Below are 16,359 nucleotides of genomic sequence, written 5' to 3'. Positions count from 1 at the left end.
GGGTGCCGGGCTGCACATCCACCCTGTGTAACCTTTACCTGAAGGCTTCAGCCGATGGGATGGTCAGCTTGTAAAATATATGGATTACGTGTCACTTCAATCTTGTATATTCTATCTGTAAAGGTATTGTCATAACGTTCGGTGCATGCCTCTACATGTTTGTAAAGTATACAAACGATCCGTGCGTTGTTGGTTGTATGTTCGACAGGACCCAGGTAGCGGTTATTCCTGTTATTTCGCTTTGCAAACATCATCCGTAATGTAGAATTAACTGCGCACCTTCTCCTTGACGCAGTTCAGCAGTACCATAGTCATGTTACATCGTTTGAGCTAGGTTATCTGTCCGAGGACTTGTTTCTCCCAGCGCAGTTGCTTTCGCTGATAGAGAGACTTGTTGCCGGAGGGCACGTTGCCGATTTCTCCGTAACAGTGGTGCTATGGAAACGTACAGGTGCGTTCAGTCCGGATACTAGATGTTAGGATACCCCCGTAAGCGATTCCCCGGCTGCTAAATGACAGTAAAATAATTCAGCGGTTATCGCTGGTTTCATGGTCTGTCTTGGCCAAAGTGACTTATGCCCCACCACCCCCACCCCAACCGATCACAGACGGGCCAGAGGACTTTGCTACACAGCCGGCCCATATACTGGACTTCCTGTCTCTTGCCATGTCACTGCTTGCCGTAGTTGTTGTTCTGGCATATTCTTTTTATACTGATTGTATGTGTGTTTTGTTGTATTATCTATGTGTGCTCAAAGTGAATGTGTTCACGCTAGAGAGAGAATTACTCTTTAATATGTTGTTAAAAGCGTGTTTTTACCCTGGCCGTCCGCGTACCCCCAGCGGAGGCTTGCATGTACATTGAGAGTTCCCAGTGCGGACCAACAAACAGCCATCAGTAAAGGAACCATTAACGGGAACATCAGAGCCTGTTCATCCTTCTCACCTTCGCGGGCGACAGGGATAAACCCCGGCTAATCACGCCGGGTCGAACCTGTAAATCGGTTCTGTAGGTGTAACAACCCGTTCTTGATTAGCGCCATAACGCCAACAACACCAGCGCACAAGCCGCCTTGCGTCATCTGACAAAAAGTTTACAAACTGTCCATGTTGTGGACGAGGTGTTCTGGAAATTAAGAGCCCCTACTGTAAACGACATATAGAGTTTCAAAGTTTTGTTTATCAACGGAAAGACAATTTTCGAACAGACTATCAATTCGTCAAACAACAGAAACTAAACAGACAGGAATTTTCAATACCACTTATAAATTACAAAACCACTAAACCTCCTAGCACCGTATATCCATAGCTCCCTAGCACTGTTCAGTCAACCCCCACTAACAAAATACACTCATAACCAACTAGGATTTTAGTGACCTACACTCGTCATCCCTATGATTTATTTATTTATTTATTTGGTTGGTGTCTTACGCCGTACACAAGAATATTTCACTTATATCGCGGCGACCAGCATTATGGTGGATGGAAACCGGGCAGAGCCCGGGGGAAACCCACGACCACCCGCAGGTTACAGCAGACCTTCACACATACGGCCGGAGAGGAAGCTAACATGAGCTGGACTTGAACTCACAGCGACCGCATTTGTAAGAGGCTCCTGTGCTATTACGCTACGCAAGCGCGCTAACCAACTGCGCCACAAAGGATGTGTGTTTCCTCCAAGTGTGTCTTTCAGGTTGGCCAACTGGACATTTCTATTGTATTTAAGTTTATATTTAGCCCACGATGTGCGTTGGCTACCTTGGTAGACGTTTGTAGAATACTACGAAGGTCACAATACATACTTTTACCGCATAGCCCCAGATCCAGCCTATTTTATTTGTTTACTTTGAGGGTAAATGTTTTTCTTGTGTAAAATTAGAGTTTAGCTATATATTAACTGCATGGTAATTAAATTTAGCTTGTGTCAAACGGTGTCAAGGTGGACATAAGAATGGAATGAAAACTGGGCAAAGCCTATGTCTTAGATTGGCTAGGTAGAGCTGTAGGTTGATTGGTTGTTTTACTGCTGCGTATAATCTATGTTTTCACTCATGCTACTACTAAAAGGATGGGTAGTTAAATTTGGATTTAGCCCATTGTGTATAAATTAACGAGGTAGATACATTTATTCTGCATAATTATTCATTTACTTATTTATTTGTTTGGTTCAATTTTGATGCAGTACTCAAAAACATTTCACTTATACGACAAAATGTTAAAAGGAAACCGCGCTGAGCACGGGGCAAACCAACGACCATCCCCAGGTTACTAAAAGACATTCCCAATGATGACCGCAAAATGACACTAACCGCTTGTTATTGCAAAATAATCTTGCATGGATTTAGCCTTGCCGTACGCTGATTAGATGAACTTTCAGTGAATTCTTTATCCTGGCGGAAATCATATATAGTTTTGAGAAAAGCAGATCATACAACGATAACGCCACACGGACCATGGATCAATTCCTCTATCAATGTAGCGCAGTTGTGGTTTTTACTTTGTGTCATTATTGTTAACAAATGGAGATCAAAAGCGTCGTCAACAGATATTTCAAAGACAACCAAATATAGTATGCCTTTGTCTCTCTGATTGTATGCTAGGTCTGGATCTATATCCTCTTGACAGCTAAGTTCCGAGTGATGCAAAATGACATCCGTGGTGAACCTATTTATCTCTACCTCGATACTGCGTCAAGAGAGAGTAAACTTGTCCAATGATTTGCGTCGTGCGTCATATTCAACGAAGCTAACAAGATATTAATACCTGGTGGCCCGCACGCAGGGGATATAAGACCAGCCCAGGGTAGGGGGTCAGAAGGGCTATAAATTGTCTTAACTCTGGATTACGACAGGTAAGTCAGATAGTAGACTTTGATATACAACATACTCAGATGGTACAGTTTCAGCTGTAGACGGTGCTAATATCTGAAAGTTCATACAAATTTGCTCTTTTCAGCTCAGGTTGTCAAAACGTTTAAGACGTCTGAAGTCGGGGGTCATGTGGGTCTTATACTAGAAATGCAATTTTTCCAGGAAGTACGATTCTGAGGTTAAACGCGCTTAACCCCAACCATATGTACGGAGGAACTGTTAACAAAACATTTTGTAAGAAGTAGTGTTTAGCGACAACTATTCTGATGTGAAGTCCATTTACGCTAATGAAGTCGTTCTCTTATACGCAATATCCGCAAGTACATTTCAACTGGTGAGAAACAGATGAGTTTTCACACCTTAGTAACACCCGTTGAAGAGCAAATCAGTCCGTCTAATTCACAGGAGAATTGGGTAACTTTAACCAGAAATTTCGTAATTCCGACCTTCAGCGAACTGCCCAATTTCGTGAGTATATGTAGAGACTTACACCACTGGGAACTAAACAAGCATGTCCTACTGGGATTATAAGACAGCCGAATGGTACACCAATGTAGTGTAATGGAATTGTGTCTAATAAATACAGTTCCAGTCTCGGTGGGATTCGTGATTTTATTGCCGGGTTCCATTATATCCACTACAATATCACAATTTATTACACAGTTTATAATCTTTCCAAATTAATGACGAGTAAGCTAAACCTGAGAGTGGGTATTTGGGGGAATTGATCAAATCCCCTCTCAAAAAATCTTGAAAGTGTACTTGCCAGAAGTGTACTTGCCAGACCTAAGTAAGTTGTAAAGTTGTCAACATTGGAATGTTCGGTGTTGTTAGAAATTCAGTCTTTTACAAAACATGTCTTGAATCTTTAATCCATGTGCTGTTTCATTAGTTATAGAGAATAAAGATACCATAGCCCGAAAAGGTGGGAAATCTTTTGTATGGAATTTGTCATTCTCAATGTGGTGGCTGGAGTCTTTACCTGGTCGTTAGGTGAGGTTATAGTTTTCATGTCAGAGTCGGCCGATCCGACTTAATGGATGGATTCACCACATCCAATGTCCCACCATTGCGTGTTCTTAACTGACAGTCCGGAGTTGTCTATTATGGTACAATGTCGTCACACTTGACAAACGACCAAAAGAATGTATTAGTTAAAGGCTTTTCTGTGACGTTACCAGCAAATTTATATCACATACGGTAACATATTTATGTAATTTTAATACCACGTTAAAAATAATCCGTTAGCCTAAGTTATTTCAGTGACGTTTAAACGCACGGTGTTTTTTTCACGCCGTAATAACAAAGGTTAGAGAAGAAATCAATCCCTTTAGTGATCATTTCTGGTAGAAAGTGTAATTCCGCGCTGTTTTAAGACCATCTAATAACCCTACCTCATAATTAGGTCTCTATGTACTTACGTCGGTGCATTTTGAGGGAATGTTCGGGTGTGATGGTCACTATCGATGCCTTGCTACATACATGCGACTTAATTAGATTTTATGGCAGTTAGCGCGGATTTTAGGTAATATTAATGAAATATTTCTGAGTACCAATCATCAGCCCACTACTCAATTTCATATTCATTGCCAGAGACGTACACAACCTTTCTTATTCACAAAACGGTATATTGAGGATCTGCCAGCTTTAAACAACTCATATGTACATGTAGCAAAGGCTGTGGAAAATATTTACCCATCTTCGCTGCATTTGAAGAAAACCACAGACCCTCCAAATGGTACATCTTATCTGCTGGGCCTATATTGCACTAAGGCCAAAACGGTTTCCTCTCTCGCAGACTTTACAAGAGGGGCAGTTTCAATTTTCACATTGTAATACTTACTAGAAACAATCTTTCCCAGAAACAAAATCATACTTTCAGCAAAGAAGAATGATAAATTCATGATAAGAACACAAAAGAAATCACCACTTCAAAATAGACCGTCTGTTCTAACTATCACTTATTTAAAAGAGTTTAAGTACTTTTTTAACCTGTCAACATTTTAATATCTGCTTACAGTGAAGCTGTGAGTCAGTAACAAAAACTTTTATGGGTACGCTTTTGTTTTCTTAAGAATAGATAATAACTGCATGCTATTTTGAAGTCTGCTAATTAAATTTTCTGATGTTAAATTAAAGTGCGTGCATGCTAATTGGACGGTAATCATGAGAGACTAGAATGCTATTATTTGTTTAATTATATATGTGTGTCGCTTAACTAAATAACCAAGTTAACAATCAGATGTATTGGAGAGTATAGGCCACGGCTTTTGTTACTAAAAGCACTTTGTTATCTTTTGGTGACTGAATCCCCATTGGTACTGATCGCCGGCACACTGGCAGATCGACTATGTATGGTTACGCACACCCAGTGAACACCCAGGCGTAAAACACCGACTACGTGGAAACACAGGTGTGGCTTGAACAAGATTTTAATCGCTAGCTGAGGAACACCACAGGCGAGCTCCCACACTGCGGAAACACAAGAATGACTTTGCTATTGCTCCCTGGGGAACACCGCAAGGGAGACAACCCCACCTTATGGAACACTTAGGCGTGTTCAAACCCATATACATTGTACACATGTGTTACAGCTGTATTCAAAGGATGAGACCTTGCACATAGAGATCCAGCGTTACAAAGAGAGAGGATCTAAACTTACTGTTAGCCAGAGTATACGCAGTAGTTGTAGACCAAGAGTTAAACGAAAGCCGTAACAGTTGGAGAAATATAAAATGAAACGAGGACCATTTAGTGTCATCGTCATGGAAATTGAGCAGTAAATCATTCACTAAATGGAAGAAAAAAATTAGTTGTAGGAAACAACTACGTATTTACAAGATCATTGTATCTGGGCAGGGTGGGTGGGTTAACTAATTTCTCGTCGAACTGATCGGCTTGCTTGAATTTTGGAAAGAGGACGTTTGACCTATATTGCATCGCCACGTAGTGGTTGTGCAGATTAAAGGGCGGTAACTCTAGTGAGCGTGAGCAAAAAAAAAAAAAAAACACCCTGCTATCACATAATGAATTAATCGAGTTTATCCCTTAAGAGACAAACACCCTTATCTTTTGTTGTTTAACGGCATACTCAAGAATTGTTCGTTCATATGACGACGGACAGTTTTAGAGATAATGTAATGAAATAAGTAAACAAAAAAACGTGACCTTTGGCAAGGTACTAATACACTTTTTTACGATTGACTTACCTACCATATGGGTAAAAGATCAAAAGTCTTTACCGAACGTAACACTGAGCAAATGGTCTCATGAGCCATGAAAGCCTCGCACGTACAGTAGGCAGAATCTAGAAGTACTTTGTCAGACATCAAGTCTGAGTCCATATCTTGTGTCACAGAGGTTGAAAATTTGCATCTTTACCGCGTCTCTGACGTCCGGGCAAGGACGTTGATATTATTATATCGCGAAACTTAAAGGTGTACAATTTGTCAATCAAATATGTTTTAACACCCATGTATATAACAGGCTCTAAACTTCGACTATTGTTTTGGAAATGGCATTAGCATTAGGTCCAGCGAATGGTGTTGGGCTTTTGCGAAATAATGTATACACTTACACTTTTATCCAACATTAGCGTAAAGTTTAAATGGCCTAACATAGGCTACAGATATAAACGAAGTCTTCTTACTGTCCCTTAAGAAAGTCGTAAGCTTAAATATCCTGTTAATTTGGGTTTGAATCGATGCAATGGAGCTCTGTTGTGAAATGCTGTTTCGTTGTCAATAACAACTGGGTGTGCCATATCACCGCAAAGCTCTGCTTACAAAATGAGAAGTACTTATAGTTTTCAGTCTTCTTACAACAGGGTTTACGAGACCACTGAACACAAAAATCAATAACGCATAACAATGCGCGATTTGTATATACAGATTCAAGGACTAATATATCTTTAAAATAAAGAAACCACACCCACACTTAGCCGGAAAGGTTCGGGTATTTTTATTTTAATTATTGCACAAATGATGTTGGTTTCAACCCGAATAATCTGTGAAAAAGTCAGGACCCAGGAGCCTCTCATCAATGCGGTCGCTGTGAGTTCAAGTCCAGTTCATGCTGGCTTCCTCTCCGGCCGTACGTGGGAAGGTCTTTCAGCAGCCTGCGGATGGTCGTGGGTTTCCCCCGGGCTGTGCCCGGTTTCCACCCACCATAATGCTGGCCGCCGTCGTATAAGTGAAATATTCTTGAGTACGACCCGATTAGGGTCGTGTGAGAGAGTGTTATGTTTATGACCAATTTTTAAAAAAAATATTTTATTTAATGGATTGGTGATTGATGAAATACCTACGAAATGTTCACTTGTACGATGTCGCTCACTTTTATGCATGAATGAATGCGGAGTGCATTCACTTAGCTTTTGTAAATTTTTGACAAACTTCCTGAAATGTAAGGTATAGTTGTGCACATCATACTGGTGGAAGATAAATAATCTGTTATGTACTTTAGACTATACGGGAACGATCACACCTGCGTCGACGGAAAGATAGATTGCGCAAAAGGGCCAACGAACTTCCAGCGCTCTTTGCCACTGAAGTCCCCACAAGCACTAAGAGTTTGGGACCTACCAATTCCCTGTCGATGACCTGCTTAGTCGAAGTGCTTTATGGATTAAAATGCAGGTGGCTTTAAGGACTAGACAGCGCCCCCTCTCTATATCTAATGTGTTAAAGGAGTTAGGCAAAATACAGAGTAATATGAAGTTAAATATGTACCCTTGCAGGGATGCTATTCTTGCATGTTTCAGAATTTACGCAAAGTCGATCCAGTAACCATACTGATGGATAACTACACCGATTCCTTGTGGTCCAATACGTCCGAAGAGATGAGCAACTTCACGGAAGCCGCTGTTCAGCACGTCAGCGGTTCTAAGTTCCCTAAGGACTTGCTCAATCAGTACGGAATCTACGTTGCTGGAATGCATTTAATGGCTTCCCAGAACGTCATCTGCAGCGTCGTCGGCATACCAAGCAACCTGGCCAGCATTGTCACCTTAATGAAAATCAAACCGATGACTTCCTCGATCTTTTTACTCACTTTTTTGGCCGTAGTTGACTTTATCGTACTCTTCTACAAACAGCTGTTCGTCCTCATGATCGTGAATTTAGAATACAGGGTGTGGGAAATTGGTTGTAAGTTCTACTTCTTCATAGGCTCCATTTTGGTGCAATACTCTGTATGGCTCATGGTGGCCTTAACCATTGAGCGATTCATCGCAGTCTGGTTTCCATTGAATGTGGCCAGCCTCTGCACGGTAAAACGAGCGAAGATCACGGTCACCTGTATGCTGCTCAGCCTGGCATTGTTTAACATACCCTACTGCGTGGCCGCTTCCGAACGCCAACAACCCAACGGCTTGTGGAACTGTGGAATACACAAAGATTTCGAGGCTTTTCTCGTCACATGGTCCTGGGTGGACTCCACTATCTACCTATTCCTGCCCTGGCCCACTCTACTTTTCTGTAACGTCATGATTATCATTGGACTGCGGCTGTCCGCGCGTAAAAAAGAGTGTATGACAAGCAGCACAAATCAAACAGCAGAATCGAAGCGACCGCATCAAAGTGTCACTGTTATGTTGATAGTAGCATCTATCGCATGTTTCTTATTACTCACGCCAAACGCCGTTTTCTTCATATACCAGCGCTACTGGGATGTTCAGTCGGATGTGTATCAATACGCATGTTACGTCTTTGTTGGCGCGTTAGTATACTTTTTGTCCAATTTCAACCATGCCGTCAATTTCCTTTTATACGTGGTTAGCGGTCGACGTTTCCGTCGTGTGTTCATAGCGCTGATCACGTGCCGCGGTTCCGAAGAGGTGCTTCGTGGCTAGACTTCCGGTGTCACTTCAGGATCCGCGGTTTCCTTGAACTGAAAACCGAACAAAGGTGTGGACAATGGCGGGTACAAAAAAGACGAGAAAGAATATATAACAACTAAAAACCAACCAACGGTGTGGTGGCTACAAAAAGGCAGAATAAAAGAAGAAACTCATGAGCGTTTTGCTGGCTTTTCAAAGGAGAAGAAGAAAAAATACAACTGGAAATTTATCAACGTTACACAGGAAGAAAAACAAAATATAACAAATAGAAACTCAATAATTAATAGTGTAATGGCTACACGAAGGGGGAAGAAAACATCTTGTAACAACTGGACACTTACCAGTAGTGTCTAGAATAAATGTTACACTAAGGACAAAGAAAAGCGCCACATGTATCATGTAACAAGGAATCATTACCAATTTGTACACAGTGAAGGCAGGATGTGAAAAAAGTATCCATTGCCAAAGAGAAACGTTCAGTGAAATTTGTGAAGCTCAATTTAATATAAAAAGGGTAATTATGTGTTAACACCGAGTCTTTATGTGTTAATTCGGTGATTTTCTGTTTTTCAGTCTTTTGTGGTATTTTCGTGTTGTAAAAATGACGTCATTCCAAGGTGAAAGGTGAAATACTTATGTGTGTTTTACTACGGCTTTGCAAAGAGTTGATTAGAATTCGTATTGTCTCGTTTTCCGTCAGCACATGATTCTGACATTAGTTATGAAGTTTAGTAATTACACAGCTGAATGGTAAAATCACAATATTTACTAACATAAAAAATGAAACAGATTACGAAATAATACTATGCTTAATAATGAAACTGTGGACGGGCGCTTTAATAGTTTCTAGACATGGGTTCTCATAAGCGTGAAATAATACTGTAAACAGAAAAAAAAACGATGTCCTTGCGTGTGATATATCCAGCAGATTGTATGTATGCTTTGCCTTTAACACTTAACGCACTTAGTCGCACTTAACAACTGTTCATTCATACGACGACGAGGAGTCATTAGGTGTGTATACATATATTATATCTTCTTGTGGTAAGGTGAGACCATGCCGCCTTAGTTCTGCAGCCATTGAAGTATCACGCCGAAGACACCATACATGACACACTCACCCAATCACATTATATACTGACACCGGGCCAAACAGTCATGTTTGCTTGCCCTAACTGCAAATTGCCGAGCGCCAAGCGATGCTGCAACAAGTACCGTTTTGAAAGTATGACACGGGTCTGATCCAAGGACCTCACCAGACCACGGAAGCGGTCACCATGAGAATGACTTAATTCAAGAGTGAGTGAGTGCTTTTGGTTTAACGTCGTACCTTAATTCTAAACCAGTGAAGTCTAATAAATTGCATTTATATCCCTGCATTTTTTTTTACCTCATTGCACTTAAGTCAGGTGCAAGGGTTGTGTAATTTGCTACTATTTATGCATTTACATGAACAGTTGAAATAAAACCCTGAATGAGGTAAATTGACAGGAGCCCGTATTTCAATGGTTACGTGTAAGCGTTTGTCAGCGATCACACTGTCGTCGCTGCTCTGGTTTTTCTGTCTATGCTGTACGTTTTAAATTACTATAGATGTATATATGGTTTAAATGGATTAATACATGTATGATGTTATACTTTAGTAGTCAACTGAGTTTTCATTCATCACATGTGTGGATGAAATTTAAAAACTCAAAAAAATATAAAACAACATTCGCAGCAAAGAATATTGTATTAGTGGTAAAGGTATAAAGAAATGTGCTAAATGGATGGCGTTTGTTTCTAAATGGTGAACAAGAAGCACCTGTATAATTGTTCTGAAGTCTTTGATCATTACTTAAGTACAAATTAGTGGTCTTCTTTTTTGCAAGTGGTTTTGAAAATTCATGTATGTTCCGTTTTTGTTGAGCGATAAAGATTTTATTCGAAAATTGTCTTTCCATTGATGAATAAAGCTTTGAAAACATTGCTGTTATCATATGCTGGATCAAATTCCATTTGTTACTTTGGACCCAATATAAAATGTCAATAGTGATGCTTTGCAAGCTTGTTTCTGGGCATCCAGTGCAGGTCGTTTATAACTCTCCTGTTGAACAAGAACAGTTTGACAGGAATATGAAACAAATACGTAAGGGTTGGCAAACTTATTACCAACGCTTGACCAGAGCTCCTAATTTGATCGTTACTCGACCGTGCAAAGCCAAGTTTTCCGGTCGTATACATATGTTTTCGTCATTCTTTCCGATGGCAATCTATTTGCGTGTTTTTGGAACAAAACGGCGTCTTCTATGTCTATTTGTACCACATAAGTATAAAACCAAACACTACAGTTGTGTGGTCGATTGATCTAGGGAATGTTCCTCTTTCACCGTTCAGCAGAAATTCAACATCTTAGCCTGTAGACCTCCTCTCCTTTCTTTTTTATCGTTGCTATAACAATAGCCACTTATCGATTTTTTATTGGGTTTTTGTTGTTTACTAGTTGTTTTTATTAGGGCGTATTGTTGCTTTCAACACTACAATATCACGGTAGTGTCCCCTTGTAGCACGGTCAAAATTTGTAGGGGGCAAAACCGCTTTATAGTGCAGACCTCTTACGGCCAAGATGGTGTTGTTTCTAGTCCCGTATCTGGACACTTATATCCCACCCTGTTCTAAAAACATGGAGTCTAGTACAAATTGCCACCACGTGCACACCACTCGATGTTTCGTAGGTTGATATTTATTTATTTGATCGGTGTTTTACGCCATACTCAAGAATATTTCACTTCTATTGGTTGAGATATTCTCCTGACAGGGGTAATACATTTGTAAATGTGAACTGCTAGTAGAGTGCAATCGCTTGACAATTCTCCTTTTAGAATTAATGGTACAATGATACGATGATACGGCAATGGCCTTATCCAGCTTTTATACTCATGTGTATGTCATGGCAAATCCAATATAAGTTCATTCCTCCAAGTGCTTGGTATGTATTTCCTCTATGTTGTGCAGTACTCAGTATCGCCAGTCCACTTGCACTAGAATCGTCCCCCCCACCCCCCGGTACTCTGTACCTCCTCCCGCACTAAGCATCTACAGCACAGTAGTTACGACTGCCAGTCCATTTGCACTAAAACGTTGTATGATGTGTACCGATTTAGTACTGTCTCAAAATTATGAGAATTCTGTACATTCCTTTACATGCTGTATCTGTATCACCGTGCTAACATCAGTACATGGAGCTTCATCTGTTTTCATCTCTTGATCTTAGCCGGTCAGATTAAGAAGATCATATGAGGGCATCTTTACCATTCCTACAAATTCAGTCCTATACTTTTTGGGCAGTATGGGTGGAGCTGACCCTAAATTCTAGCCTTCTCATTGGTTATAATACAAATTTAATACAGACAACTTCCTGTCACATTATTCATAAGAATTTCAAGCCACTCTCGGTTAAACGAAACAAGCAATGAATGGTAACTTTTGTATGTAGTGAAGTTAAAGAAAGCTTTGTAGACTGATATTCATGTAGCGGCGCCCAGTTGTATTAAACACAGATACAATTAGTGATGAAATACCATTAATTCGATTTTTGCCCGGAATAACAGAGTAGACAGTACAGAAATCCCAAGTGGGGACGTACTTATACGGTTCCTGTATTTCAGCGTCTAGTTCTTTCGTTGAGATGGTTGGAACTTTTAAAAATCCATATATGCTTCATGCCTGAATGTTTAACAGTTTTATAACGGTAATTTTCCCAAAACGGCTCTACTTCTCGTATGCCTTACGTAAGGCAGAAGATACAAGTTTGGTGAAACAGGGAGCTTTACATTATTTATTTTTTTGATTGGTGTTTTACGCCGTACTCAAGAATATTTCACTTATACGACGGCGGTCAGCACCATTGGGGGGAGGAAACCGGGAAGAGTCTGGTGGAAACCCACGACCATCCGTAGGTTGCTTATAGACCTTCCCACGTGCGGCCGGAAAGGTAGCCAGCATGGCTGGACTTGAACTCACAGTGACCGCATTGGTGAGAGGCTCCTGGGTAATTACGCTGCACTAGCGCGCTAACCAGACAAGCCATGGAGGTCTTAGCTTTTTGTTAGGGAGAGGGAAATATTGCATTTTCGGAACCCAGTTTGAAAAAGAACGGAATAAACTTTGCGAAAGGGTTGATGTTTTAAATAGTTCTCATGTTGACGTCTTCTCCGGGCGTACAATATATATATATATATATATATATATATATATATATATATATAATATATATATATATTCCGTATGATAACATTCAGGCGAGACTGGTTTTTTCACTAACCTGAATTGTTATTATAGTGCTAACCAGTTCTACGTTTCTGCCAACCTGTCACTGCTGAATTTAGGAAGATTTTTACCTGTGGCACAAACTTCAACTGGTGCAGCCTGTCTGTTGGATTCAGGAGTTGCCACCTGAATGATCTGTGCCAATTTCGTTTTCCCGTTTAGGGGCAATTACACAAACTTTGATTGCTGTGGAAAAAACCTTAAATGTATATGTTAATAAGCCGTGTACTCAACTTTAAAGATACTGCCCAGCCCAAGAATGTCTCCAACAGTTCCTAAGTGGAGCAGACTGTTACACAATACGCAGTTAATTCGGTTCTCAGCACATTGAGTTCTACGGTGACGACCAGCCTTGCCAGACCTTTTGATCTTATTAGGTACTTATTACAATGTTCTACACGAGACTAAATAATCTTCCTTATCGATCTCTACCCAACGTTAAAACATCAGTCGGGGTATACTCATGTATTATTTCTAACCTCACGTAAGCAGTTGTGCATTATGCAGTGTTGTTTTGATGTCACTACCACAATCCACGAACTTCAGGGAAGCATCTGGTCGAGAACTCCTAACATTACTGGTGCAAACTGTTAGGAAATGTGTCTGAAGTGTGGGCATATTTTCGTCATTCTCTCAGCGATACCCTTAGTCTACAGTGACAATGGTAAGTTAATCTGACACAATTTCATCTGTAGAATTATGTCGCGTACACATGCACTGTCAGTATGTTGTAGCAATCAGGTCAATAATAAGATCTATTGCCGAACGTCTGATTTGTAATAGTACATGACCAAACTCTCAGGAAAGGCTTTCAATATACAGACTGATTTCCATCTGACTGCGTTGCCTGTGATCAGTTTATCTGAGAACATTTCAAAAATTAACAGTGTGCATCGCATGAAACTATCTCTGTACACGTTAAACACAATCACCGTCCTATGATCGTCGAGTAAACACATGTACATACATATTATACAAATACATGGAAGGTTATCCGTAAGACAGTTATCCAAACTGAAAAGAGACACCATCCTAAATGAACATCAGAACGTGTGTCTAACACCCCTGAACAATTAAGGCAGGCACTACCATCATGTCTCCCACGCCCAACGGGCAGTGATACGCACCAGCTCGCTTTCCTGTACCGATATTTTTAAGTATGTTTGTATCTTTTGGCAGGATCAAGGGGACGTACAAGTCCAGAAAAGCTGGATGTTATTCAGTCAGTCTTTGGCTATTATTCTTATATGAATGGTATGACTCAAGAGACGATGTAGTTTTAACGAGGTGTCTGGCGTTTAAAACACATCTTTTTTTACTGATGGAAGCACTGCTACGTTGTGTATGGTGCCTGGTAAGGCATCAAACACATCATAGCTGCTTGTAGGGACCATCTCTATGTTCCACAAAGAATCTACACTGTCGGCTATATATTCGATTTCTTTGAACAATGCTGTCATTAGATATTTGAGGACTGTTGGCATGTATAAAAAAACTTCTTCATTATGTATGAACGTATGTTTTCTAACATCAATAATCTCAAATATTGTAATTAACTAGTTTTAACTAACATAATGCCGCTTTGAGGTTAAGCCCTAATCATTTATTTACTCTTTCGTTCTATTTCTGGCTCAGCTTGAAACTAACAGGCACTAGCTGAAGAGCGATGGTTTATTATCGTAAGAGTAAAATAGAAAGGTTATAAATCCGAATGATATCAATAAATAATACAAAAAACTCTATGGGTCGAACATTCGTATACCAGCCGTTGAACAAGATCCAGGTTCCAGGTCACTAATCGCAAGAAAAAACTGGAAAAGCAATCCAACTGAAGACATTTCTTTTCATTTCGCCAGTATAAAATTTCTCTCAAAATTCTCTCAAATAATTATGGAATAGTCTATGAATACATCCAGGTCATAACAGTAATACGGGAAATATAAGCGCCAAGACCGACATTCCTATACCATTTGTAGTCCGTAAAGGGCGTTCCAAGTCGATAATCGCAAGATCCATTTCCAAAACAACGTTTAACACTAACTCCCAAAGACAAAGGTGTGTAAGAAATTATACAAATAAGAAATAAAGCCGGTAACACACAAGAGAATAAGCGGTCATCAGTTTTCAACGATGCCGGGCAGACAATGAATATCCCAGGCATGAATTCCATATCAAAGTTCAAATTCGTGGTCCGTGAATGAGTTCCATGTCAAATAACAATTAAACAAGTATCTCAGTCGCGCTTTAATTGCAACTGTTCATAAAGGCATCATACTGATGTAATTAGCATAGCTACCTTTACGGCCCCTAGCCCCAGGTTAAGCGGTATTAGATACAGTTTGAAAATGACGAGCGTTACAGACCCTAACCGATCAGATTGTGATTAAAAAGTAACGGACGATTAAGTCTTTCCCTTTAATATGTAAAGATCTCATGCTACAAGAGGCGCCATCTATGACGTTACACATGACATACAAGCTAGACGGTTACACTGGGGAACCAGCGCCATCTATGTTGTTAAATACCATGTACGTGATAAATATGTACATAGGGATAACAGCGCCGTCTATGTGGTTGATCACAATGCCGATCGCCAGAGATTCTGAACGCTCTGCCCATACCTGCCAACGAGAGTGTTATACTCATTGTAAAATTTGAGAAACTTAGAATGAAGGCGTTTGATGGAGTATCCTTGACAAACTAGTTTTTGAACTAGCAACTTGTGACGCAGATTACAGTCATCACAATTAACGCAAGATCTGACAAATGCTACAAGGCGAGATATGTATACGCCATATGCAGGACCCTTTGGTACATTGCTATCTAAATACGGATAATTTACAAATATCAAAATTGAAATTATCCGTTTTGTCGTAAAGGCGGCGTGAAAGGAGACCTTGTTCGTCTTTGTACAGATATAGATCCAAATAAGATGTACCATCAGGACTGTCTGTTGTCTCCTTAAAATCCAATGAAGGCGGATAGATTTCCTTCACCGCTTCAGCAATATGGGGATTATTTAACGCCAGTAGATCATCAAAGACCCAACACTTCGTGTATAGAAATGTCACGAGTATCATACTAATAAATCAACTTGTAATAAGGTGAATGTCCTGTTGAAACTTGTAACACACGCTATTTCAGAACTTCGCCTTGACAAGAATGCAAATGTCGCTTGGTGTAACAGCCTTGAAGGATGGGCGAACGTGATTCATGGAAACTTCTGCTACACCATACACCAGACGAGAGTGACGTGGACAGACGCAGTCAATATGTGCAAAGTGAATGGTGGCGCGCTCTTTAAGGCGGACGATAAGGAAAAAGCGGGTGCTACTTTGCTGG

At 40.3% G+C, this 16,359-nt stretch overlaps 2 protein-coding genes across 2 annotated transcripts in view; one reads left to right on the top strand and one right to left on the bottom strand.

Annotated features, from left to right (window-relative positions):
* The window catches only part of LOC135477073 (ankyrin repeat, PH and SEC7 domain containing protein secG-like), a 41,203-nt gene extending 40,894 nt beyond the window's left edge, over window positions 1-309 (bottom strand). The window contains exon 1 of the mRNA XM_064757227.1: window positions 280-309. Within this exon, the coding sequence (XP_064613297.1) occupies window positions 280-309 (30 nt within the window). The remainder of the gene's footprint in view (window positions 1-279) is intronic.
* Window positions 310-7,665: 7,356 nt separating this feature from the next.
* LOC135477072 (rhodopsin-like) lies at window positions 7,666-8,721 on the top strand. The gene has a single exon (XM_064757225.1). The coding sequence runs from the start codon at window positions 7,666-7,668 to the stop codon at window positions 8,719-8,721; it is 1,056 nt and encodes a 351-aa protein (XP_064613295.1).
* The last annotated feature ends 7,638 nt before the right edge of the window (window positions 8,722-16,359 follow it).

The sequence above is a fragment of the Liolophura sinensis genome, chromosome 10, assembly GCF_032854445.1.
Source record: "Liolophura sinensis isolate JHLJ2023 chromosome 10, CUHK_Ljap_v2, whole genome shotgun sequence".
Classification (NCBI taxonomy): Eukaryota; Metazoa; Mollusca; class Polyplacophora; order Chitonida; family Chitonidae; genus Liolophura; species Liolophura sinensis.
The sequence above is the reverse complement of the archived record's forward strand: the minus strand, read 5'-3'. Positions and strand labels throughout refer to the sequence as shown.

Bases quoted from the DNA above. Each gene is read 5' to 3' on its own strand.
- LOC135477072 (XM_064757225.1), top strand. From the start codon at position 7,666: ATGGATAACTACACCGATTCCTTGTGGTCCAATACGTCCGAAGAGATG.